Source organism: Anguilla rostrata, chromosome 12 (genome assembly GCF_018555375.3).
Source record: "Anguilla rostrata isolate EN2019 chromosome 12, ASM1855537v3, whole genome shotgun sequence".
Taxonomy (NCBI): Eukaryota; Metazoa; Chordata; class Actinopteri; order Anguilliformes; family Anguillidae; genus Anguilla; species Anguilla rostrata.
The window spans coordinates 34,987,506-35,011,596 of NC_057944.1; the positions used below are offsets into that span (position 1 = coordinate 34,987,506).

Sequence of the window (24,091 nt, forward strand, 5' to 3'; positions counted from 1 at the left end):
CTGTGGTGCTTATTAAGAGGCATGGGACGAGGAATTTTTCTTTTTCACTTCTAACTTAGGTGCTCGTGTGTTGTGATTTAACATTCCACACACTCCCACACTCTCCCTTTGAGCTTTTGGAGATTAGTCTCCCCCCCCTAGTTGTGTCTCTTTTCTGATTGGTTCGTGATTCGTGTACCCTGCCGTACTAACTGAAGACTCAGATTCACACGAGACTTAATTATGTGTTTAGTCAACAGCTTTTTGTTTTTTTTTTGTTGAAAGCTCCTTTCAAGCATACCAGGCATTGTTTCCCAGTTTCATAGTTACGGAGACTGGCTCGGTTTTGCTTGATGCGAAGGAAAAATGAATAATGAAGTAATTATCGGCAACCGCCCCCCCCCCCCAAAAAAAAAAAAAAAAAAAAAAATTAAGGCCTCACTTAAAGTGTCCCGTTCGCCCTCTCTCCTCAGGAACCACGGTGGGGCGTGTGTCGGCGGCGCACGCCGACGGAACCGGGCCCGTGGTCTTCTCCGTGCTGGAGGACGACGGAGACGGGCTCTTCCTCCTCAGCCCCCGCTCCGGAGAGTTCTTCCTCTCCCGCGGCCTGGACTACGAGCGGGAGCGGTACTACGCGCTCTCGGTGGGGGCGCGGCGCGGGGCCGGCCAGCTCGCCGGCGCCAGGGTGTACTTCAGCGTGGCGGACGTGAACGACAACGCCCCCGTCCTCCGTCCCGACGCCTACGCCGCGTCTGTGCTGGAGAGCAGCCCCGTCGGGACCTGCCTCCTCGCGCTTAACGCCTCCGACGCCGACGAGGGTACTCCCTGAATGCTCGCTCTCTCCGATTCTTCTGGCAAAGCTCCACGCGCAAAAAAACGGGCTTAGTGTTTGTGGCCTGCCTTCCCTTAGTCTGACTCACAGGATATAGACTGTGGGGTATAAGCCCTGCCATTGGCCGACTATTTCAGTCGGAATTCTTCTCCCCTTTCCGCTATCTGCGCGCTACCGTTTTTGCAAGGGCACCGTCGCTGCATCCTGGGCTTAGCGCCGCCCAATACGATTGTGATCGGTTTAAAGAAATACAAACAAGCCAGAGAGTTTTTTTTTCCCCCTATACCGGAATGATAATAATGGGTTGAGCCAGACCTTTCTCCAGCGCTGGCGCAGCGCTAAAACAAAGTGTGGAGATAGGTCTGACTATGTGAGACAAGCCTTCCCTTAATAATGTCTGTGTGTTGGTCTCTCCACCTAATTCCCTCTCTTTGTGGTGCCGAAGGATAAAAAAATAAATATAAAAAAAGCAACAGAAGGCCGGCTGAGCTGCTGGAGAGCCTGAGCTGGGCACTGGCGCTGCACAGCGGTTTGCACAGTTCAGCGGAGGGCTAACCCTCGGTGATTGACAGCGCTTCATCCCTGCCTTTGCTCTTGCGCTGTTGCCAAGCGCCGAGCGTCTTCCTGCTTATGCAGCTGCCATTTTCCCCGGCTCGTGTGCGAAACCGAACAAGCCCTGTGCAACCTGACTGACTGCCTGGCCAAAGCCGGCCAGGGGAAGGAAATGCTTGTGAAAGCAGCAAACTTCTGCAGGTCAATCAGCGTTAAAACCGTGACAGGTACATAAACCACTTAGCCCGCGCAACAAAGGGTTTGGGGGCAGGCGGGCCAGCTTGAAGCAGGCTCAAGTGAGTCTTACATCACGCATTCCAAAAGCCGCTAGCCTGCAGCCTGGGCTGTGGTGAGTGGAACACCTAAGAATAGCTTTCTTGAAGACCACCCTTGTGCAATAAAGTTACACAAGAGAAGTGGAGAAACGGAAAGAGTGATATTAAAATGTTGTCCTCATTCCATTTTGCCTGTTTATTCTTCACAATGTATTCTGTATTATTATTCAGTTTTATGCCTTTAAATTCTCACACTTTATTTTTTTGTAAGTAGACATACTGAATAAATACATGTTTTTTTTTTACATCCTGGGTGATTTTTAACTCACTCTGTTTAACAGGTGTGAATGCAGAGCTAAGCTGGGCAGTGATTGCAGGAGACGAAGAGGCAAAGTTTTCTGTGAACACCGACGGTGTCGTCTGCCTGCAGGGGGCGCTAGACAGAGAGAAAGTCTCCACGTACAATCTCACCATCCGGGTCAGCGACCTCGCCCTTCCCGTCAGTTCCCGCCTCACCAGCACGGCGACGGTCGCCGTCCGCGTGCAGGACGTGAACGACAACGCCCCCTCCTTCACCTCGCCGGGCGTCCTCCGCCTCCCGGAGGACACCCCGCTCCACGCCGTCGTCATGGTGATACACGCCGCCGACGCCGACTCGGGCCGCAGCGGCGAGGTGGAGTACGGCCTGGAGGGCCCGTCCGGCGGAACCTTCCGGGTCGACGGCGCGCGCGGCAGGCTGTTCCTGGAGGAGCCGCTGGACAGGGAGGCCGCCGAAACGCTCGTCGTCCTCCTGACGGCGCGGGACAGGGGCTCGCCGCGACGGTCCGCCTCCATGAACCTGACGGTGCTGGTGGAGGACGTCAACGACAACGACCCGGCCTTCCCCCGGGGCGGCTACGGCGCGGCGGTGAGCGAGGACGTCTCCAGGGGGACGAGCGTGCTGCGGGTGCGCGCTCGGGACCCCGACGCGGGCCCCAACGGGCGCGTGCGGTACCGGCTCTCCCACAGCCACTTCTCGGTGGACCCGGTGCGAGGCGTCGTCACGGTGACGGACGGACTGGATCGCGAGAAGAGCCCCTCGTACGTCTTCTCCGTCGTGGCGGCGGATCAGGGGGACCCCCCCAGGTCTGCCGCGGTCGTCGTCAACGTGACCGTAACCGACGTCAACGACTGCGCTCCTCTCCTAACTCCTGAGTCGATAACTCTGAGCCTGCCAGAGAACACGCCGGACCTCCCCCAGGTCATTCACCAGGTAACTGCACAGCAGGGCCCACCCCTCACATTTAAAAACCGCTCCTTCTTCTGACATTTTACAGCAGTTGTGTTTTTTTTTAATCAAGGGTACAGGAGATCATAACAGCCAAGATTTCCTCTCTGACAATCGAGAGTCTTGGTGGTGCACACTTGGGCAGACAGATCGTAATTTCGCCTTGAATTGCAGTGTGTGCTGAATGCTGCAGTAAAGCATTCTCAGATAAGAGCGTCTGCTAAATGCCTGTAATGCAATGTAATGTCTGTTTGTTTGTTTTCTGAGGAAGTTTCACTGTGACTCAGCTGCATTTAATGAGATGCTGTTGAGTTGGGAACCTGATTTGAAAAAAAGGGGGGGTGGGGGGTGCTGAATTTGGGCTCCTTTCAAAATTCCAGCATCCGGTGTGCTGCAGCTGCCATCTTGTCATTTTGTTTCATTCAGTTATGTGCATCAGCATCTGATGCTTGTAGTGCAGATGTGCCCCCCAGTCCGTGGAGAGAGGACAGGTGCTTCACTGTCTCAAGGACTTATTGTTCCGCTGCAGATTTAAAATGAATTGGCAATGGCAGAATTCTGTTCTAGATTCCTGAAAATGACTGAAAATGCCTTCAAGTACACTGAACCTAGCACCTAGCACGTACACTTACACTTAGGAGCATATGGGCTTATTGTTTTAGGCCTGGGATGGCTGGCTCATCAACATCTGATTGTATTCAGCTCCCCTGTATTCAGCAAAAATCAAAGTCAGAAACTGAACCCACGATTGGGTGAATATTATTTTGCTTATTCCATGCAATGCTTCTGTGGACTAGAAAGTGGTTTCAGTTTTAATAGCCATTTGTGTGTAGCAGCAAACTTATTAAAATGTACAGTGAGCTTATTGAAAGTTAAACTATACACTCAAAAATTATGTGTTCATATCCACAACACAGTTTTTGCGTTACTACTTCTGTTACAAATATGCAATTTATGTGTTACAAAGGTACAAACTTTAAACGTCGTACACAGAAACTTTCCTCTGAATATGCCTAGCTCGATTCACACGTTCACAGAGTGAGTTGAACTATGGTGTTCCGTACTGACGACTTCTAGGTTTACATACTGTTGGTTATGGTTAACACTTGTGTGTCGCTTGATAAGAGTTGCAAATGCTGTATTTTATTATTAACACGACTTTGAAAGTACACAAAATTCCATCTAACTGAAGGTTTAAAGTGAGTTGTTTTAGCCCTTGTTGAAGTAATGTTCCTGTGCGTCATCGTCCAGGTACTGGCTGTGGATGACGACCTCGGCGTGAACAGCCAACTGACGTTCTCCATCGTCGGGGGAAACGAAGAGGGCCTCTTCTCCCTCTCTCCCGACGGCACGCTGCGCCTCCTCCGCGCCCTGGACCGGGAACGGAGGCCGCGGCACACGCTGCGCGTGGCGGCCGTCGACTCGGGTACCCGCCCCGCGTCCGTGTTTCCCCCGCCCGGAGTTTTACCGGTTTAACGGGGGGAGCAGGAGCCGATCCCGTGAGCAGAGCTGACTCGGGGGGGGGGGGGGGGGGGGGGTCTGGCTCGGCCCAAATGTTTTATGAAACGGCCTTGTGAGGAATCGCGCAAGCTGAACGGGAGTCTGGTCTTGCGCAGGGTCATTGCTGTGATCTATCTCTTTTAATGCACAAGCACAGAGACAGTAAGCACCATTTTGTAAAAAAAGAAAAAAAAAAGTCTTCGGTATAAATCTTTGGCATAATTGCCGAGGATTGAACCAGCAAGCGTCCAGAGCAAGGGCACATAGTTTCACCGTGAGGGCACTGAATCGAGCATTTTTTAAGGCACCAAGCTACTTGTAATGTTAACCGCTTTGTCTCTGGCATGAATAAAACATTTAGGTGAGGTTTATTTCATCTGAAGCCTCTTTCCTCTCTGTGATGGAGAATCAGGATATTTAGATTTAATTGAGTAAGGGCTTGTTGAAAGGCCTAGTAACAGTTTTAACTTTTTAATGTGTACAAAAGAAATTAACATGCTTTTGATAATCGAGGGGAAGTGAATGATTAGATGTTGTGGATCACATTATGTGACTGATGCTGTATAAATTAGGTTTATTTTTTTCAAGTTTATTTCATGGAACATTTCCCCAGGCAGAGAGAAAAGCTCCATTAAGATCATAAATAATGAGATCAGTTTTGTCCCTTTTGTTTGCTACCGAACCAATATATGCAAATATATTCACAAACAGTTGCCGTGTTTGTACACATGCAGGAATTCCCCAAACCAGTCGGCGATGTGTCTGTTCCCCGTCCGTGTCAGATAGAGTTCGCTGTTACACCTGGGGCACTGAGAGCTCCATTATTTAAAACAAAAAAGAAGAAATGAAATGCAAAGTCACGTTGGGAGGCTTGTTTACCAGACTCGCTCTGCCTCGTGGGTGTGTCTCTCCCTCAGGCGTGCCCCCCCTGACGGGGACCGCCACCGTGCTGATCCTCGTGGACGACCTCAACGACAACCGTCCGGCGTTCGCCCGGGACGTGCTCTCTGCTGCCGTCTACGAGGACGTCCCCGTGGGAACCGTGATCGCGACCGTAACCGCCCTCGACCCCGACGATGGAGTCAACGGCCAAGTGAGGTACCACTGCGCGGCCCTTCGCCGATTTTAATAAAACGAAATACGCAGCGATCAGTCTGACAACAGATGAGACTCACTTCTGTACAACTTTCAACTATCTTTCCCCCAAATGGCATCATTTGAAAAACATTCATCACTCATTCAATCTAGGCTGCCTAAAAACCATGACTCTTGATTTGTTTCATTTGCTGTATCTGTGTATTAAAAATACAGTATTACACTGTATAATATATAAACAGCATACAATGAACAGTAATACAGTGTGTATATTATATAGACAGTATACATACACATTAATGCACTGTAGTTTATATAGACAGTAAATAATATTCAGTAACACACTGTATTATACAGACAGTTGGCACTTTACTTTTTTGTGAAGCCTTAGCCTTTGCCTTCTTCCCGTTATGCCAAATGCTTTAACTGTGTTTGAGGTATGCTCTGGAGGAGGGGAACGCGCCGTTTTCCATTGACGAGACGTCAGGAGCCGTGGTCACCACCGAGGTCTTGGACCGGGAGGCCGTTGGCAGTTACGTTTTTACGGTGACAGGCAGCGACCTGCACCCCACGCGCCCCCTCGCCAGCTCGGCCACGGTGACGGTGCTCGTGCAGGACGTCAACGACCATCAGCCACGGTTTCTCAACAGCCCCTACGTCGCCAATGTCCCAGACACGGTGGCTGCAGGTAGGCGATCTGCGCGGCCTTCGTAGGTACGTAGACATGTGGTACTTGCTCCTTCGTTTTCTTCAAATGGGGCAGATACATTTTTCATTTATTAAACATTTTCAAGTGAATAAAGTTAAAACATATGTTCTCAGTCTGCATTTCGAATCATTAAAATAAGCAGAGTTAGCATCTAATACCTACCCACATTAACAGATAAACAAAGATAAACAGGCTCCTGTTTATCTCTGAATAATTCTCTAATGTTTAGCCTGATTTTGCATTTGATAAATTGTGTCTGCTTGAAGAACAGCTAATAAGCCAGCTGAGAACAAAACACAATTCAATTATGATCTCTAATGTGAGGCCATTTTTGTCTCATTATTTAATCAAACATTATGAGAATATGATAATGGAATTTTGTTGTTTGATAATGTAGCATAACAATTGTGCAGGAAAAATAGTTTTAGTAATTTTAGTAATAACATTGAGTAATTTATAATGGTTTTCTACTTCAAAAACATCAAACTGTTTATATATATGTGTGTGTGTGTGTGTGTTTGTGTGTGTATGCGTGTGTTTGTGTGTGTGTATACGTGAGTGTGTGTGTTTATATATGAGTGTGTGCATGTGTATGTGTGTGCGTGTGTGTACGTGAGTGTGCGCATGTGTGTGTGTATGTGAGTGTGTATATGTGTGTGTGTATGTGTGAGTGTGTGTGTGTGTGTGTGTGTTTATATATGAGTGCGTGTGTGTGTATGCGAGTGCGTGTATGTCTGTGTGTGTGTGTATGTGTGTGTGTGTGAGTGTGCTTGTGTGTCTGTTGTACAGGAATCGTGCCGGTTTCTGATGGTGTTTTTGCTTGTTTCTTCACTTTGCTTTTTTCAGGTTCAGTTGTGTGTGTCGTGCGAGCAGTGGACGCGGACGCAGGGAGAAACGCGGAGCTGACCTTCTCCCTGTTCGGCCACAACACCAGTCAGCTCTCTATCAGCCCCTCCGGGGGTGAAATCTTCACTTTGGACGTTCTCGGCGGACCCGACGACATCACGGTCGGTGTCCGCGTGAAAGACGGCGGAGACGACCCGAAGGACGACACCACGACCGTGACCGTGCGGTTCCAGAACGCCTCGGAATTCCCCGTCGTGACCGTGGACGCCCGCGGGCCCCTGCTCTCGGAAAACGAGCCGCTTCACACTCTGGTCGCCGTGGTGACCGGGGAGAGCAACCGAACAGAGGTGGTCTCGTACTACCTGGCTTCCGGACGCTTCGCGAAGGCGTTTGAACTGCACCCGGAGACGGGGGAGCTGACCCTGAGCAGCCCGCTGGATTACGAGGCGAGCAGCGAGCTGCTGATCTGGGTCGAGGCCAGAGATGCGGGCCTGCCGCCATTTTCCTCCTACGCCGCGATTCGCATAAACGTCAGCGACGTGAACGATAACTCCCCGGTGTTCACCCAGAGCGTGTACAGGTGCGAAACCCTGGAGAATTCACACGCAGGCCCCGTGTGCGAAGTGTCAGCCGCTGATGCGGATTCTGGGATCTACGGAGAAGTGCGGTACAGCATCCTGAGCGGAAATGTGGATAACGCCTTCAGCATCGACTCAGACACCGGCGTTTTGGGAACGGTAAAAATCTTAGACCGAGAAAAAATATCGGATTACAATTTATCGATTCGAGCCACAGACACAGAGAACGACCTCAACGCGGGCACCGCGGCGGTGCTCGTGGTCGTCCTGGACGCGAACGATAACGCCCCTCGGTTTTCACAGATCTTCTTCACGGAGATCCCCGAAGACACACCCGTGGGGTTTACCGCCATTCGGATCACCGCCACGGACGGGGACGCCGGCGCCAACGCTCTCATCGTCTACACCATAATCGACCCGAGCGGCAGCCTTCCGTTCGCTATCGACGGAGCCAGCGGGAATGTCGTCGTGGTGCGGCCGCTGGACAGAGAGACTCGGGACCGCTACGTCGTCAGGGTCAACGCTAACGATTCGGCGTGGAGCATCAGCACGGACGTCATCATCGAGATCACGGACGTCAACGACAACAAGCCGGTGTTTTCCCAGTCCTCGTACCACGCCACGGTCACGGAGACTAAAACCCAGGAGGTGTTTGTCATGCAGGTCCACGCCACAGACGCCGATCTTGGGTCAAACGGGCGGATTCTGTACTTCATCGAACCCCCCAGCGAGTTTTTTGGAGTGAACGTGTCCACGGGCGACATTTTAACCAAACAGCCTATTTCTCTCCGTGATTCTGACGCGCGCAGCCTCAGCTTCACGGTGCTGGCCTCCGACTGCGGCCCTGTGCCCTATTATAGTAACGCCACCGTCACCGTGACCTTCGTGCGCTACAACTACTACCCGCCTGATTTTCTGCCCTTCAGGTCTCTGCTGTCAATCCCCTTTAATTTGGACGTGGGAACCCGAGTGATCCGGTTATCGGCTGTGGACCAGGAGTCTCACTCCGCCAACGGCAGCGTGGAATACGCCGCCGGTGGAGGAAACGGCTCGTCGTTCTTTGAAGTGGAGGCCAGCAGCGGATGGGTCGTGTTAACGGGGTCCTTGAGGCAGAGCCTGAATGCGTTACTAACGCTCTCGGTCGCGGCGAAAGACAAAGGCGTCCCGCCCCTTTCATCTCAGGCCGCAATTAGTTTCCTAGTTACAGGGGAGAACCGCTTCGCTCCCCGTTTCCCTGAGCCGCGGGTCGCATTCTCGGTCCCCGAGGACTTACCCCCGGGGTCCGTGGTGGGGAAGGTCCAGGCTGAAGACGAGGACGATGGAGCGAACGGGCTCCTCCATTATTCTTTTGACGGCGGGAACGAGGACTCGCCGTTTTCCATTGGGCAGAGCACGGGATTGGTCACCCTAATCGGGGGGCTCGACTCGGAAGAGCACGGGGTTCATTTTCTTCGGGTCAGCGCCAGGGACGGAGGCTGGATTCCAAGAGCTGCCAAAATGAACGTCACGGTAAATGTCACTGACGTGAACGACAACCCTCCCGTGTTTTCTGCTGCGGAGTACAGCGCGTCAGTGCAAGAAAACTCACCTATCGGAACAACGGTCCTTCAGGTTGAAGCTGCAGATAAAGATTCTGGAGTAAATGCCCAGATAAGCTACTCTCTGGTAGCAGGACATATTGATATGTTTTTCATCGATTCCAGGGATGGTACTCTCTCCACGCTAGAGATTTTTGATTATGAACTGCAGCAAAACTTCGAAATAACAGTCAAGGCGTCCGACTCGGGAAGCCGTCAGCTGTTCAGCGTGGTGAAAGTTCACATCCAAATCAAAGGGGTCAACGAGTTCAAGCCCACGTTCCAGAAAAAGCAGTACAACTTCTCGGTGTCAGAGGGATCGCCTAATCGAACCCGGGTCGGCAAGGTCTCGGCCGCAGACTACGATCTGGGTCCGGATGGAGACGTCTTCTACCTGCTTGTAGGGCAAAGCAAAAGGGCAGGCTTTGTCATTGGTGAACGCAGCGGTGAGATACTCACCGCCGGTGATTTAAGGCAACATGGCCACAGTCAGACAGTTTTAAGAATCCTAGCAAAGAACTGGGGCAGCATTAATGGCTCTGACATCGACGAAACCACTGTCCTGGTTAACGTGACGGATGCCAACGATCCCCCAGAGTTCTCTGCTGCGCTCTACGCTGCGGAGGTCAGCGAAGATGTGGCGGTGGGGACATTCGTCACCAGGGTGACCGCCAAAGACAAGGATTTGGTCCCCGAGTGGAGCCGTTTTGTTTACAACATAACCAGCGGGAATGAGAACGGCTCTTTCGCTCTGGACCCTGTAACCGGGATCGTCTCGGTTAGCGCCCCCCTGGACCGGGAGCAGCGGTCCATCTACAACCTGACCGTCGTCGCCATCGATGGAGCTTTCCCTCCAGCCGCAGGTAGCGCGAGCGTAGTCGTAACCGTGAGCGACGTCAACGACAACCCGCCCCGTTTGATTTCCGCGACGGGCTACGTGCGGGAGAACCAGCCCCGCGGCACGGTGGTCTGCGTCCTGAACGCCTCGGACGCGGACCTCCCGGCGAACGGCGGCCCGTTCACGTACTGGATGGCGAGGCCCGCTTTCGGCGGCGCCTTCTCGCTGTCGCCCGACGGGGTCCTGTCCACCGCCGGGCCGGTGGATCGCGAGCGAGACCCCGCGCACTCCGTGCTGGTGGCGGTGCGGGACGCGGGGACTCCGCCCCTGTCCTCCACGGCGACCGTTCGCGTGGAGGTGCTGGACGAGAACGACAACCCCTCGGCTGCGAGGCAGGTCTACGTCGAGGTGAAGTACTATGGCAGCACCTTCCGGGGAGGCCTCATCGGCAACGTCCAGCCTGAGGACCCGGACCAGTCGGACCTTTTCGACTGCAGCGTCAGAAGCGGGCCGGGGAACATGTTCAGCTTCCCGTTCGGTGGCTGCGACCTGTGGTCGGCCCCGTACCAAGGGGAAACCACGTATAACATCACCGTCGAGGCCAACGACCTACTCCACCCCTCTGTCAACAACAGCGTCTACGTCAGCTACAAAGGCTTCACCAACGCCTCCATGGACAACTGCGTCCTCTTCTACCTGACCTCGCCTGCTTTCGAGGAGTTCTTGTCGTTCAGTTATTTGAGGTTTGTGAAAGCCCTTGACAGCCTCTTCAACCTGCAGGCCTCCAAAACCCACGTGTTCGGAGTGAAGAACTTAGGGGATAAGATCCTGCTCCTGGCAGCTGTTAAAACGTACAACGGGCAGTTCCTGAGTGGGGAGGTGGCCAGCGGCATCTCGACCGCGCAGGAGAGATCGCTGGAGGCTCAGAGCGGCGTGGAGATCTCGCACATCACGGGCGACCCCTGCTCGGTGAACCCGTGCCACAACGGGGCCGCCTGCGCCAAAAACGTCCACATCAGCCAGGACATCGCCGTGCTGGAGAGCCCGGTGCTGATGTTCGTCTCGCCGAAAAGGGTGGAGATATTCAACTGCTCGTGCCCGCCGGGGTTCTGGGGAACGACGTGCGACTCCGACGTGGACGAATGCGACGGGGGGGACCCCTGTCGAAACGGGGGGACCTGCGTCAATCACCCCGGCGGGTTCCGCTGTCACTGCGGGCGGGGCTTCACGGGGCAGTACTGCCGCTCTGACGTGGACGAATGCAGGAACATGCAATGCCACAACGGAGGGACCTGTCTCAACACGCAAGGCACTTTTCACTGCAGCTGCAGCCTTGGATATGAAGGTGATTATAAGCTCTGCTCTCACACCCTGTCATTGCACACCAGCCACTCCATGTATTGCTTGAACTAATTAGCCTGAACTCAATGTATTGACTGAAATAATATGAGAGATTCATCCCCGCGGGTGGAAAGTGCTTGGTAAGCTGTTTGCTGAGGACGTTCAGATTGACTCTTTAATCCTGTTGTTATTGCTACAGGTGAATTCTGCGACGAGTTTGTTGACCCCTGCACATCCTCCCCGTGTGTTCAGGGTAGCTGCAAAAATCACCTGACTGGATATGTTTGTGATTGTCCATTTGGTAAGGCAATGCCCTTTGTTTTTTGTTTTTTTAAATTAATTAGCTTTTGTGTGGGTGGACAGTTAGCGCTTTTAATTAAGTCCCTTGCATGATCTTTTTTTTTTCCCCCTGTTACTTTCCTCGAGAAAAATGTCGTGAGGAAACCATGGTTACCGAAATGATTTTTTAAAAACCCTATGCAGGACAGTGGCTCTTCTCTGGAGCATCGCTAAGTGAATGGCTCATTGACGACGGCAGCCCACTCCGCTTAGTGACCTTTCTGAAACGAACGGAGCGGAATCCGTCCGTCCATCCGCGACTAACAGCGGGGGGTCACGTGATCTTTGCAGGTGTCGTCGGTGCCCACTGCGAGGAGGAAAGCTACGGATTCCAGGAGCTGTCCTTCATGGAGTTCCCTCCCCTGGACCCCAGGAATAACATAATCTCCCTGGAGCTGGCCACCGTCAAGCAGGACTCCCTGCTCCTGTACAACCGGGGGGCCCCCCACGGCTCCGAGTTCCTGGCCCTGGAGGTCGTGGGGGGGCGGGCGCGGCTCTCGTTCGACCTCGGGAGCGGGCCGGCGGCGGTGGTGACGGACAAGCCGGTGGCAGATGGGTCCTTTCACAGCATCACCGCCCGCAGGACGGGGAAGGTGAGTCACGGGGAGCGTCCCATCTCGCGGGTTGGACCCACGCCGAGGCGAGCCGAGCGGCTGTTCGGCGTCACGCTCTCCCTGCCCCCTGCACTGAACCCCGCCCGTTTTTGTGTGTCTGGCAGGCCGCCTCTCTGCGAGTGGACAGCTGCTCCGCTGACGAGCCGCGCGGGTTCTGCTCCTCTCGGGGCGAAGGACCTGGCAGCGAACGGTACTCCTCTGCGGCTCTAATGAGACATTTCTTCTGTTTTAAAATTTAAAAAGGGAATAAAAGGCCGGTCAGGTTTTATCCTTGCTCTAGAGAAGCGAGTGAACTCTGCTCAACTGATAGACACTGTTTCCAAGTGACCACCTGAGCCAGTGTCATTCTCTACTTAAGGCACTGTGCTTCTTGTATTGTTTCGAAGTCCTGTTATGTTTTGTTTGATGAACCTAGTTTATGTGTTTTTGTCACTAGCTGAGTTCAAAATGCTGGTGAACCAAACATGCTGTCAGCCTGTTACTTTCCTTGCGCTGGTCCCTATTAATTAAGGTCCGTTTGACTGAATCGGATCGCTGCTTGACCGTTATAAACCGATGCGAGTCTGACCTGTGTCTCCGCTCTCACACACCCTCCCTGTGTCTGCTGCGTCCCCAGGACCCTCGATGTGGGCTCCTCCAACATGACGTTCGGCGGGACCAGGTCCCTGGACGCCATCTTGCTGAGGCCCGCGCGGGTGCGCACTCACGACTTCGTCGGATGTGTGAGGAACGCCAAGGTGAACAACATCCCCTTAGACCCCTCCCGAGCCCTGGCGTCCTACAATGTGCTGGACAGGTAAATGGGGAAAGCCACACGCTTAAATCGACTTTACCTATCGCGTGACATGTATTATATTAGCAACAGTGGGGAGCAGAGGATATTGTGTTGCTATTATATTGTGTTACGTTACATTACATTTATTTGCCAGACGCTTTTATTCAAAGCGATGTACAATAAGTGCATATCAAAGGTCACTGAAACAACTAAAAAACACAGCTCCGATAAGGTACTCAATTCTGTACAGTTATTCATAGCCATGAACACATTAAGTCCAGTTCACACAGTGAACATTACTATGACCTAACCTATGCTAGGTCAAGCTAGGAGGAATCGCAAGCTACGACATCTAGACAGACTGATACAAGGCACAATAAGTGCTGGAAAGGAGGTACACGTAACATGAGTGGCACAGGAGGTACACGTGTAGCATGAAAGAGGGGAATTTAAGTGATAGAAATGATCCGCAGAGTGGTGATATTACATGTATCGGGCTGTTGACATATAGCAGGCTGAAATCATGCTGTACTGGTTCCTTGGTGCTCCTTAGAGCTGGAACTCTACGGCCACATAAGAAGCTCCCGTGTGACCAGGGATTTTGGTTTTTCCCCCCACGGTACTTTGTGTATTGAGGTGTCCCATCTCTCTCTGTAACCCTCTCTGCTTTCTCCCCTGTCCTGTATGAAGAATGTGCTAAAATACTGAATTAGGGCAGTCTGTCTGCTCTCCTTTAAATAAAATCATTGATGGGATGCTGCTTTCATTTTTTTTTTTTTTCCTGGAAGGCATTTATAAAATCTAAACCGCATGGCTCGAAATAGCATAAAAGATTAAATGGCAAAATAGATTAGATGTAATCTGTCTTGGATCGAAGTGTCCTGAAAGAGAGAGAGCGAGATAGAAAGAAAAAAAAACGCTATATCATGCTCTGTTCGGCTGGGAAGTGTTTCAGACTCTCTTGTGGCTGGATTAATCATGGCCACAGAAAGAGGATGTGGGAACTTTGAGTGAATTTCCTGGCCAGGCGAAAGAGGTGAACTTTATTCCGTCTCAGACACCTAACTGCTGTCCGCGTGCCCTTTGACCTGTGTTTCCAGGTGTCCGCGTCGGGCGTCGTCACTGTGCGACAGCGGCACGTGTCGGAACGGGGGGGTGTGTCGCGATCACTGGTCCCATCACACCTGCGAGTGTGGGGACCTCTTCACTGGAACCAGCTGCCAGACAGGTACTTTTTCTTTTCTTTTTTACCTGTTCGCTCAAAAGGAAACAAACCCATTTTTGGCTGGACCGCAACAGCGGGGCCAGACCTACAAACGCAAATGTCTGTGACTGACTGATGTGACTGAGTGATGAAGTTACACCATTGGTCGGCCGAGTTATGACGTCACGCCATTGGTCGGTCGGTCCAGCCATATACTAGGTTTTGACCTGGTCTTGTTTAAAATCAAAGGCATTTGGCAATGTTTGTAATGTTTAAATGTTTAGATAATCTGTTTTGGCTCACACGATGACTCGCCTGTATTTCTGTCTGTTCGTCTGTCCGTCTGCCTGTCCATTTGTCTCTATGTCTGTCTGCCCACTCGTCTGTCCGTTTGTCTCTGTGTCCGTCTGTCAGGTAATTCAGAGTGTTGACTGTTTTTTTTTGTTGAACAGAGGTGGCTGAGGACCACGCCTTGCGGCTCAACGGCCAGGCCTACATCGAGTACGTTGTGAAGGAGAGCTACCGGAGGGACCAGCGGCTGAAGGACTGGGTTTCCGGAGATGGCGGGAAGGCGGAAGGGACCGACGGCGGGTCCGGGGTGGAGGTGAAACTGAGGACTGCCGAGAGAGACGGAGCTCTGCTCTTCATTTCGGGGAGAAAGGGCCGTGTGATTCTCAGGGTGAGCGCTGAAGGGGTTAACTGCAGCAGCTGCTTACTGTCACACACGCTCGAGGCTGAGAGCAGCAGCTCCTTCAGCCCACTGCAAGAGCCTGTCGGGATGTACCCTGTGCCTGTTCCTGTGCCCATAACTGTGTCCATGCCTGTGCCTGTGTCTGCTCGTGGTCATGCTTGTGCCTGTGCCTTTGCCTGTGTCAATGCCTGTGCCCGTGTCCATAACTGCCTGTGCCAATGCCTGTGTCTGCTCATGGTCATGCTTGATCCTGTGCCTTTGCCCGTGCCACTGCCTGTGCCCGTGCCTGTGTCCATGCCTGTGCCCGTGCCACTGCCTGTGCGTCTCCACTACTGTGCACACTTTAACTGTCTTTAACTTTAACCAAATAAGAACTGGAGCATTCCAGAAGATAACAAATTGCCATTAATATTGCTGCTGTGTACCATACACCCCAGCTAATGGGCAATCAGAAACATTTAATGGTCATTTTGTGGAGCAAAAAAAAGAAGTCCCCCGCCCCCTCGACCGCAGTGTTTCGTCAGCCACCGGTTTAATTTTGCAACATTAACCGAACGCAGTTTCTCCTGCCGCAGTCATCCGCCTCGATTATCCACGAATCGTTGGGCGTTTTATTGGTGCAGATCTGTGTGGTGATTTGCCTGTCACGCCTCCTTGCGTTGGTGTGTGTGGAAAAAAACAGTGTGAAAAATGCATGCGGACTGAGCAAGAGGAAGTTATAGTGAGTATACTGACGACTGAGCTAGAGAGAGAGAGAGAGAAAGATTGGCAGAGCAGCTGGCATTGAGAAAATGGAGGTAGCCCTTAAAATTGAAATAAGGAAAAAAAAAAATCTCTTTTAACTTGTGATTCATTCTGATGGGAGAGATGCGATCGTGCTCCTATAACTCTGCAATGCAGTTTGGGAATTACCTGCGGAAAGCTTCGCCGTTAATTGGAGACTCTGCCAGCACCTGCAAAGTTCAGGTGTTGTGACTGGCTTCCGCTCCTCCCTGCATGATAAGTATGCATTGCATCAGACGGAGGCGTTTGTTGCATCACCAGAATCTGTTATTGTTAGCGTGCTTTGCTAACTCCTGGGCTGAGTACCCTGGCCTTCGCCAGACAATGGACCTGTATTCTGTTGGTTTGTATGTGCAGTACATGCATACATTCAGATTTTTTTATTCTTGTATGGTATTGTCTCCATACTCCTGTATTACAGAAAACCTTTAAACATTTTTTTTTGTGGGGGTGGGGGGGGGGGGTTCAGTTCTGTTAATTTTAACATTAATTTACATGGATACAGGGCTCTCCTAACACCCGATTCATCATACGTTCTAGCCCTCTGCATGCATAAATTGCATAAATTCAGCAGCTGTGGGCCAATTCAGGGACATATCCCCGATGTTTGCCACGGGACTACTGCATAAATTCAGAATTCTGTAAGAATTGTGCTACTGCAGGTCCATCTCTGATTAAATTTTCTTTTAAATAACCACCTGCAGGTGACGGACGGAAGACTCCTGTTCACCTCCAACCACAGCACGTCGGACCGACAGGTGACAGAGGTCGCCGCGGACGTCCCGCTGGTGGACGGGCGCTGGCACACGCTCCGCCTGTTCGGAGAGGGACGAGCCACCGTTATCTCCCTGGATGGACTCCCTGTCTTGAACACTACTGAATCCACCCTCGATCTCACCATCGCCAATGTGCACAGGATTGTCCTGGGTGGAGATCATCCAGGAGAGAATACAACACTACAACAGCCAGGTCAATACAGCTCTGTCTTTAGAGCATATATATATTAAAAAAAACTTTCCATTCAAACCTCAGTGGCTGCACCTGCGCATGATAAATTCATCCAATTAAATAGTCCGATCGATGCAGTTAAGTGCTCATAAAGCGTATTACAGCAGCTGTTCTTGTAAAAAAGAAATTTGCACTCAAGAACCGGAGCTGGGCGATGAAACTATGAAATGCAGTTACTCAAACAGACATCGAGATGTACCATCTGACAGAAGCTTCATTAGAAAATAACTGTTTGTTGCAGAGGGTTGTGTGAAAGAGAACAGTGAATAATCAGTGACAAAACTAGCGTCATATCCTATGACAGCTCATTATGTATGCTCTTGGAAGACAGAAAATGAAAGGTTTGACAGATCTCACTACATTAATGAAAATACACAGTAACAATTTATCACAACACTTCAGATTCAATTACAACCAATCGTAATATTTAGCTCTTTTATATTATGTCTCGTGTAGAGTGTGCATCCTTCATTGCAGTTGTAGCAGTATAAGATGCCATTGAAGTATTTTTTTCCATAAAAATCTAAGCTTTTCATGTGGACGCAGTGTAACCGTGCTACAGAAGAGACATCTGCTGTGGAAATAATTACATCTGAACTTGGTAGTCGCTGAGCGTTAATGTCTTTCCCTTGCCAGGTTTCTCTGGGTGCGTGCGATCCCTCAGATTTGGCGGCTGGGTCCTGCCCTTCAGCGGGTTCAGTGAGGTGGTAGAGGTGCGCCCCAGTCCCACGCTGGCACAGGGCGGGTGCGGTTCGGCGGGCGCGTGTGTGGGCCATCTGTGCTCAGAGGAGGACGTGGCCTTCCTGTCCTGCCTCTCGCGGCTGTGCCCAAACGGGGGCGCGTGCCTCGTGCCCCCCCCCCGGGCGAACGGCACCTGCGCCTGCCTGCGCAACGTCACGGACGGCCTGTGCAAGCTGTGCCCCCCCGGGGGGGCGGGGGGCCGCGGGGTCTGCCCCGCCCCGCAGGCCGCCGGCGCTCCCGTCTGGATTGCGGGCGCCGTCCTCCCCGCCACCTTCGTCGTGGCCTGCCTGGCTCTGCTGGTCTTCCTCCTCAGGCGCAGGGCGGTGTCCCCGCGGGAGAAACGGAGGGGGGGGCGTCGTGGGTCGCCAGCGCGGGCGCGGGCGAAGTGGGGGGCGGATAATGGGGCGTTCTGCGAGGACACTCCCCCACGGGCCTGCCAGCCCGACGTCATCGTGGCTGAGAGACAGAGACCACGCCCGGCGGAGCGCCACCCGCAGGCCTGCACTGAAACTGACCCTGACCCGCCCAGCCTGCAGACGGACGAGCTGGAGTACTACGAGATAGACAGCGCCTGCGGGGTCTCCTGCTCCACGCTCGGGGGACCGCTGAACGGGGGCCCCCGCGCCCCCACAGAGACTAGGGCACAGGGAGGGGGACAGCAGGACCCTCAGGACCAGGCCAGAGGGGACCGGCGGCCAAGCCTAATCCAGGAGGTTTCAGCAAAGCCTCAGCCTCTGGTGCCTGAGAATGAACCACCGGACCAGCAGAAAGCAGCAGCGTGTAGCAGAGGGGTGGAACCCCGCCCCACTTTCAGGCCTGACCCCGGAATGGAGGAGGGGCCTCCTGTAGGGCCCCGCCCTTTCACCAGGAGGGTGCAGGCTTCAGGCCTGGTGGAGCCCCCCCAGGGTCTTTCCGCAGAGGAGGTGAGGAGACTAAACGAGCCCCTGGACCAGCCGCAGGGCGTCCGCCCGGCCCCTGGGCGGGGACACGCCCACTCCGCCGAGATGACGGACAGCTCCGACAGCGAGTCGCACAGCTCGTTCACCTGCTCCGAGTACGGGTTCGAGAGGGGGCCGTCTTTCGGCAGCGAGTGGGGCTACCTCCGCGAATGGGCCTCGCTGACGGCCCACGCCCCCTCTCCCCTCCGAGAGGACATCCCAATCGCTGACGTTCAAAGGGGGGCGGACAGGGCCTCCCCTGGGGGACCCCAACGCTGGGAGAGCCTGCTGAACCTGGGCCTGCACTTTCAGACCTACGCCCACGTGTTTGAGGACATTGCGAAGCTGCCAATCGAACTTCAGCACGATTCTGACTGGCAGAGCGAGGCGGAGGAAATCATATGAACGCCCTTTATTATTCCATAAATCTGTTCTTAAATAAATCCATAAATCCATAGCGCTTGTTGCATATTCCATAAATCTGTTCCTAAATAAATCCATAAATCCATAGCCCTTGTTGCATATTCCATAAACGTATTCCTAAATAAATCCATAAAACTATTCCATTCATATTTATGGAATATAGGTTAGCCTCGGGACCGGATCGGAAAGGCGATGGGGAAATATTCTCTTTGTAAGAGAGGGTGGGGCTTGAAGTTAAACTCCGCCCCATAACGTTCCTCTAAATGGAGGTTCAGTTTTTTTGTCCCCCCAGCTGGTGTCACTGTTATACAGTAGCGCTCTGTGTGCAAACAGGCAAATAAGTAAATTTGGGAAGAAATAAACTATGGCTGAGGGTGCTTTCTGTGGTCCTATAGATTTGGTAGTAGATAATCACGACCAATGGAAATGTTATATAGAGCTATGTGTAACAGCTTATTACGATAACGTTTATTTATTTTATACTTCACAGTCTTCTTGATTATTATGATTCAATTCATTATTCTCCTTAGAAAATGCTTAAATGCTATATGCCAAATCTTACATGCTGGAAATTGATAATATGATGCAATAGTTCCTATCATTTACTAAAGATGATCTTGTCTTAAAAAGTGGATGGAGAGAAAATGAGTAGAATACTCATACACTCTTTATGTCGTTATAAAATAAATGGATTGAAATTTTTATATACTGGAATAATGTACTGGATGCAATGTACTATACGAGGCAGAATTCCTACCCCATCGCCTCGTCTGCAGCCACCCCGGGGAGTTTAATGTCTCCGTTCGTAAAGACGGCGCAGTCCTGAGGTTTCATTACCGCCGGGCAGAATCGCAGCAATCAGAGCGCAGATAAACGGCGTCCTGACGTGCCTCCTCCTCTCCGTCCCGCTGCCTTTCGGCTGTTTTTTTTTCTTTCTTTTCTTTTTCATTCGCAGCGCTTTTCTGCGAGTGGCAGAGAGAGTCGCTTGTTCGCGGCCGTGTGGCCCAATATCTCCGCAGCTGCCCCCCCCCTAACAACCGGCGTCAGCTCTTTTTTTTCTTTCTTTTTCCGCGCGCGGACTTGGCGGATAACGGAGGCTGTAACCGCGGGCTCTGGAGCGATGAGCGGGAGATGAGGCCCCGCTGGCCTAACGAGTGTTTTGTGAGTGGCAGCAGCAGCGGCGGCCGGGTACGCGCGTCATGTCAGAGGCCGCTCCAGCCGCCATCGCCCTGTGGGGATGAGACCAGAGGCCGCTACAGTCTCTCCAACCGCTATCGGCCTTTGAGAATGAGACCAGAGGCCGCTACAGCCGCCATCGGCCTGTGAGAATGAGACCAGAGGCCGCTACAGCCACCATCGGCCTGTGAGAATGAGACCAAAGACCGCTACAGCCGCCATCGGCCTGTGAGAATGAGACCAGAGGCCGCTACAGCCGCTATCGGCCTGTGAGGATGAGACCAGAGGCCGCTCCAGCCGCTATCGGCCTGTGAGGATGAGACGGTACTCCCCCAGTCCACTGGGCGTGATGACAGAGCGCCTGAGTAACCGGGACCCTGGTAAGAGGGCCCCCATCTCTCTGCCTCTGCTCTCAGGGTGAGTCAGTGGATTCGAGGGCTGACTCAGATAAAAACCTTGGGGGCCTTCTCTCTCTCTCTCTCTCTCAGTGTTTATCTCTCTCTCTCACTTTTTCTCTCTCTGTCTTTCTCTCAGTGTTTATCTCTCTCTCTACCTATCAGTCTGTACCTATCTCGCATGGCTAGTTAGTGGGTGAGGAACCTGACTCAGATAAAAAACCACCTACAGGGCATTTTCTTTCTCTCTAGCCTTCCCTCTCCCTCTCCTCTCGCTCTCTTTCTCTCTCCCCCATTCTCTCGCTGGGCTGGTCAGTAGGTGAGAGGCCTGACTCACGTATGGGGGCCTTTTCTCTCTAGTATTCTCTTTATTTTTCTCTCTCTCTCCCTCTCTCCCTCCCTCTCTCAGGGCTCATCAGTGGGTAGGAAGCCTGACTCACATAAAAAAAAAACCATGGGGGCCTTTTCTCTCTACCATTCTCTCTATTTTTCTCTCTCTTTCTCTCCTTCCCTCTGTCAGGGCTTGTCAGTGGGTAGGAAGCCTGACGCAGGTAAAAACCGTGGGGGGATTTTCTCTCTCTCCCTCTCTCCCTCTCTCCCTCTCTCCCTCCCTCTCTCTCTCTCTCTCTCTCTCTCTCTCTCTCTCTCTCTCTCTCTCTCTCTCTCTCGCTCTCTCTCTCTCTCTCAGCTGTCCTCTCAGGGCGAGTGCTTCTGCTCGAAGGCTGAAGGCTGACTCAGGTAAAAGCACGAGGGGGGATTTATGTTTTCGATGACACAGCAGCGTTACCTCACAGCTTTGCAGGTTCGTTCCGGACCGTTCTATGAGGTGCGCCTCGGTGGGCTGTTATGTGTGTAGCTCTAGGTAGAGCTGTCGTAATGTCCGAAGAAAGGGTTGCGCACGCCAGCCCAGAACAGCCAGTTCTGACGAAGGCTTGCTAGCTGAAACGTTCACCGTGCCGCATTAAACGCTTTATTGTTTTTGGAGCACTGTACCGAGTGTACGAGTCTCACTTTGTTCTGGTTAGAGCTGATCAGCCCGGTCGCCATGAGAAAATACACTCCCAAATGGCAGGGAAGCAGGGACTAAGGTATTTGGTTTGTAACAAAGAATGCTCCAGGTGTGAGTCACTTACGGGGCACATCTGGAGTGCACCTGAACACCGCTGCCCTGTTCGAACAGCTTCCACTCACTCGATGTCAGTCTGTATACATAAATCAGACTAGCACTCGAAACAATCCATAATGGATTAGACTTGTCCACAATATAAACAGTGTGAGTTAATGTTTGAGGTCTACTTTGGCAAATACCTACAATCTGGGGTGCGGTGTGGGCTTTTTTTTTAAGATAGTGGGATACACAGGTGCACTGTTGAAATCATATCCTAAAATAAGTGTGCGAGAGAGAGAGAGATAGAGGGAGGTTTGAAGCAACACGTGGTTCCTTGTTCCTTAAAGTAAATATATTCATGCTATTATCTCGAGAGCCACCGAGGGCTCTCATTAGATTTCTGCTGAGTGACTGAAGGGTTTAGCATTAACATCTCCCCTCATTATCTTTTGGACTTAAAGTATCGTTTTTAAGATTAGGGCTACAATATTTAAGCCTCTGCCTGTGGGAAGTAAAAAGCCACGGACTGACCTTTGAAAAATAGACTGTTCACAAAATAATTATACTTAATCAATGTAATCTTACATTTGTCCTCTATGAAAACTATGCCAGTGCTAAGTCCCTGTGTATCTATACAACATTAACACTGTTTTATGTAAAAACAGAAAAAAAAAAACATTTTATGCCTTTTTTCCGGCACACATTCTGAAATCACCAATCAGGGCTCTCGAATGAGTGCTGTGCCACCTACACCCACACAGACAGCACTACAGCTGAGGCGTGTGTGCTTATCTGAGCCAATCATCAGTGAGCTGGTGGCTATTTTACATACAACTGGGTTTCACTGGGTGCTACAGGAGGGAGCTAGCACCAGTGGGAGGAGTGTCAAATCTCTCACAGGCAACATTCCTAAATTTGAAGGAATACCGGTAGCAATGCTGGAAGCGTGTAACTGTTTTAACCATTGGTACTCTTTATCTTTATTGTGCATGACTCATGTCTGCTATTGTGTAATTACCTGTATTTATTGAGCTAGCTTTTTTCCAGGTCTCCCTTGTAAAAGAGATCCTGTATCTTGTAGGAGAATTTTGAGACTCCCCATGAGCATATTTCTACATTAAACGTGCCCCCTTTAGGCCATTTTGTCGCCATTCTTTTAGTCCTTTTTTTCCATTTTCCTGATATATGTTCTATCTCCTTTCTACATTCAGGATATTTTCCCGTGATTATTTCAACCAGCGTTTTCTCCCCTTTTTCCATTATTTTATGGTTATTTTAATACTGTTATCCTATTTCCCTTTTTGAAGATTTTATTATATATTTAACCTTTATTTTCCCCTTTTTTATACTTTCTGCACTCTTCACGGTTTTTTACTTATTTTTCCTTTATAGTTGCACCTACACATAAATCACAATTTTTCCCCTTAATACAATGTTAGTTCTACACCAGCACAAGCATCTAATCTAAGCATAAACACAGTTGAACAATATTTTACCTTACCAACAATACTTTTTTCTTACTTTATACCTCAGAGGACAGTGTTTTTCCCAAACACACTTTTACCAGAGCTCTTGCAGGTGGCCTTTTTTGGGTTTCTCTCCTCCCAAGTCTCTGGCACCTCTTTTTAAAACAACAGCAACAGTGAAAACCTTCAGCAGCCACAATGCATTTAAACACTATTCCAGCACATTTTGCAACAAGCAACAGCAACAGCGAAAACCTTCAGCAGCCACAATGCATTTAAACACTTATCCTAGTTTCAGCACATTTTGCAACAAACAAAAAAACATATATTGTCCTGTTCTTATACCACACTCAATTCACTCACGGTTCGTAGCGCACGTTTCTGAAGAGCTCGCTGCTTTTCTTTCACTCAATTTTCGGTGTTAGTGTCCGGGTTGGTTTTACGAAAGGATGATACCTTTTTCGTATCCCGGACGAGCCCCCAAATGTCGTGTCTAGGAAACGACAGAGTTCCACGCCAATCGCCAATCTGTAGAAAACAATTTCAGGAGGGAAAAGACACAACAGCAGCAAGCTCTTCAGAAAGTTTAGACTTTATTGCACAGGTGCACAAAGCCGGATCAATTCAGGGGAATTGAACCTCGATTGTCAGTTTTGCATACATTTTATACACAATTTGTGCCCACAACCCCCCTTTAACACATTTCTAAAAATATCAGCCCTCTGGTCTTTTCTGGCACAGCAAGGAGTTTCACTTTCCTGTTCGTGGGTCAACTTGACCTTTTTGGCATAAAGATGATTTTCGGTCCTTATGATGTTCTTAATGTATCAGTAAGTATTCTTATCATAGTGGACAGGTGCCCCAAAACTGATTTTTAGTTCTATTGATGTCTTTAATTAGTCTATTGATGTTCTTAATTAATCTTCATCAGTGGACAGGTACCCCAATTTTCCCTTACTTTGTACTTTCCCACTTACGCATACACCACGTCATTGCTGTCTGTATTTTTCCAATTTTCCCTTACTCTGTGTTTTTTCACTA

At 51.0% G+C, this 24,091-nt stretch overlaps 1 protein-coding gene across 1 annotated transcript; it reads left to right on the forward strand.

The window, feature by feature from the left end:
• Positions 1-345: 345 nt before the first annotated feature.
• Positions 346-19,609, forward strand: LOC135235722 (protocadherin Fat 4). The gene is made up of 15 exons (XM_064301508.1): positions 346-367; positions 453-797; positions 1,980-2,890; positions 4,157-4,331; positions 5,323-5,503; positions 5,938-6,188; positions 7,056-11,393; positions 11,589-11,690; positions 12,020-12,321; positions 12,447-12,532; positions 12,959-13,138; positions 14,218-14,345; positions 14,774-15,000; positions 16,500-16,764; positions 17,440-19,609. Exons 1-15 carry the CDS (start codon positions 346-348, stop codon positions 18,885-18,887), a joined length of 8,961 nt encoding a protein of 2,986 aa, XP_064157578.1. The 3' UTR covers positions 18,888-19,609.
• The last annotated feature ends 4,482 nt before the right edge of the window (positions 19,610-24,091 follow it).

What these genes read in the sequence shown, in the direction of transcription:
- LOC135235722 (XM_064301508.1), top strand. Translation starts at nt 346, where the DNA reads ATGAATAATGAAGTAATTATCG. An exon ending in GGAGTCAACGGCCAAGTGAG is followed by an intron (nt 5,504 to 5,937) that starts GTACCACTGCGC and finishes ACTGTGTTTGAG; the next exon opens with GTATGCTCTGGAGGAGGGGA. An exon ending in CTGCAGCCTTGGATATGAAG is followed by an intron (nt 11,394 to 11,588) that starts GTGATTATAAGC and finishes TTATTGCTACAG; the next exon opens with GTGAATTCTGCGACGAGTTT.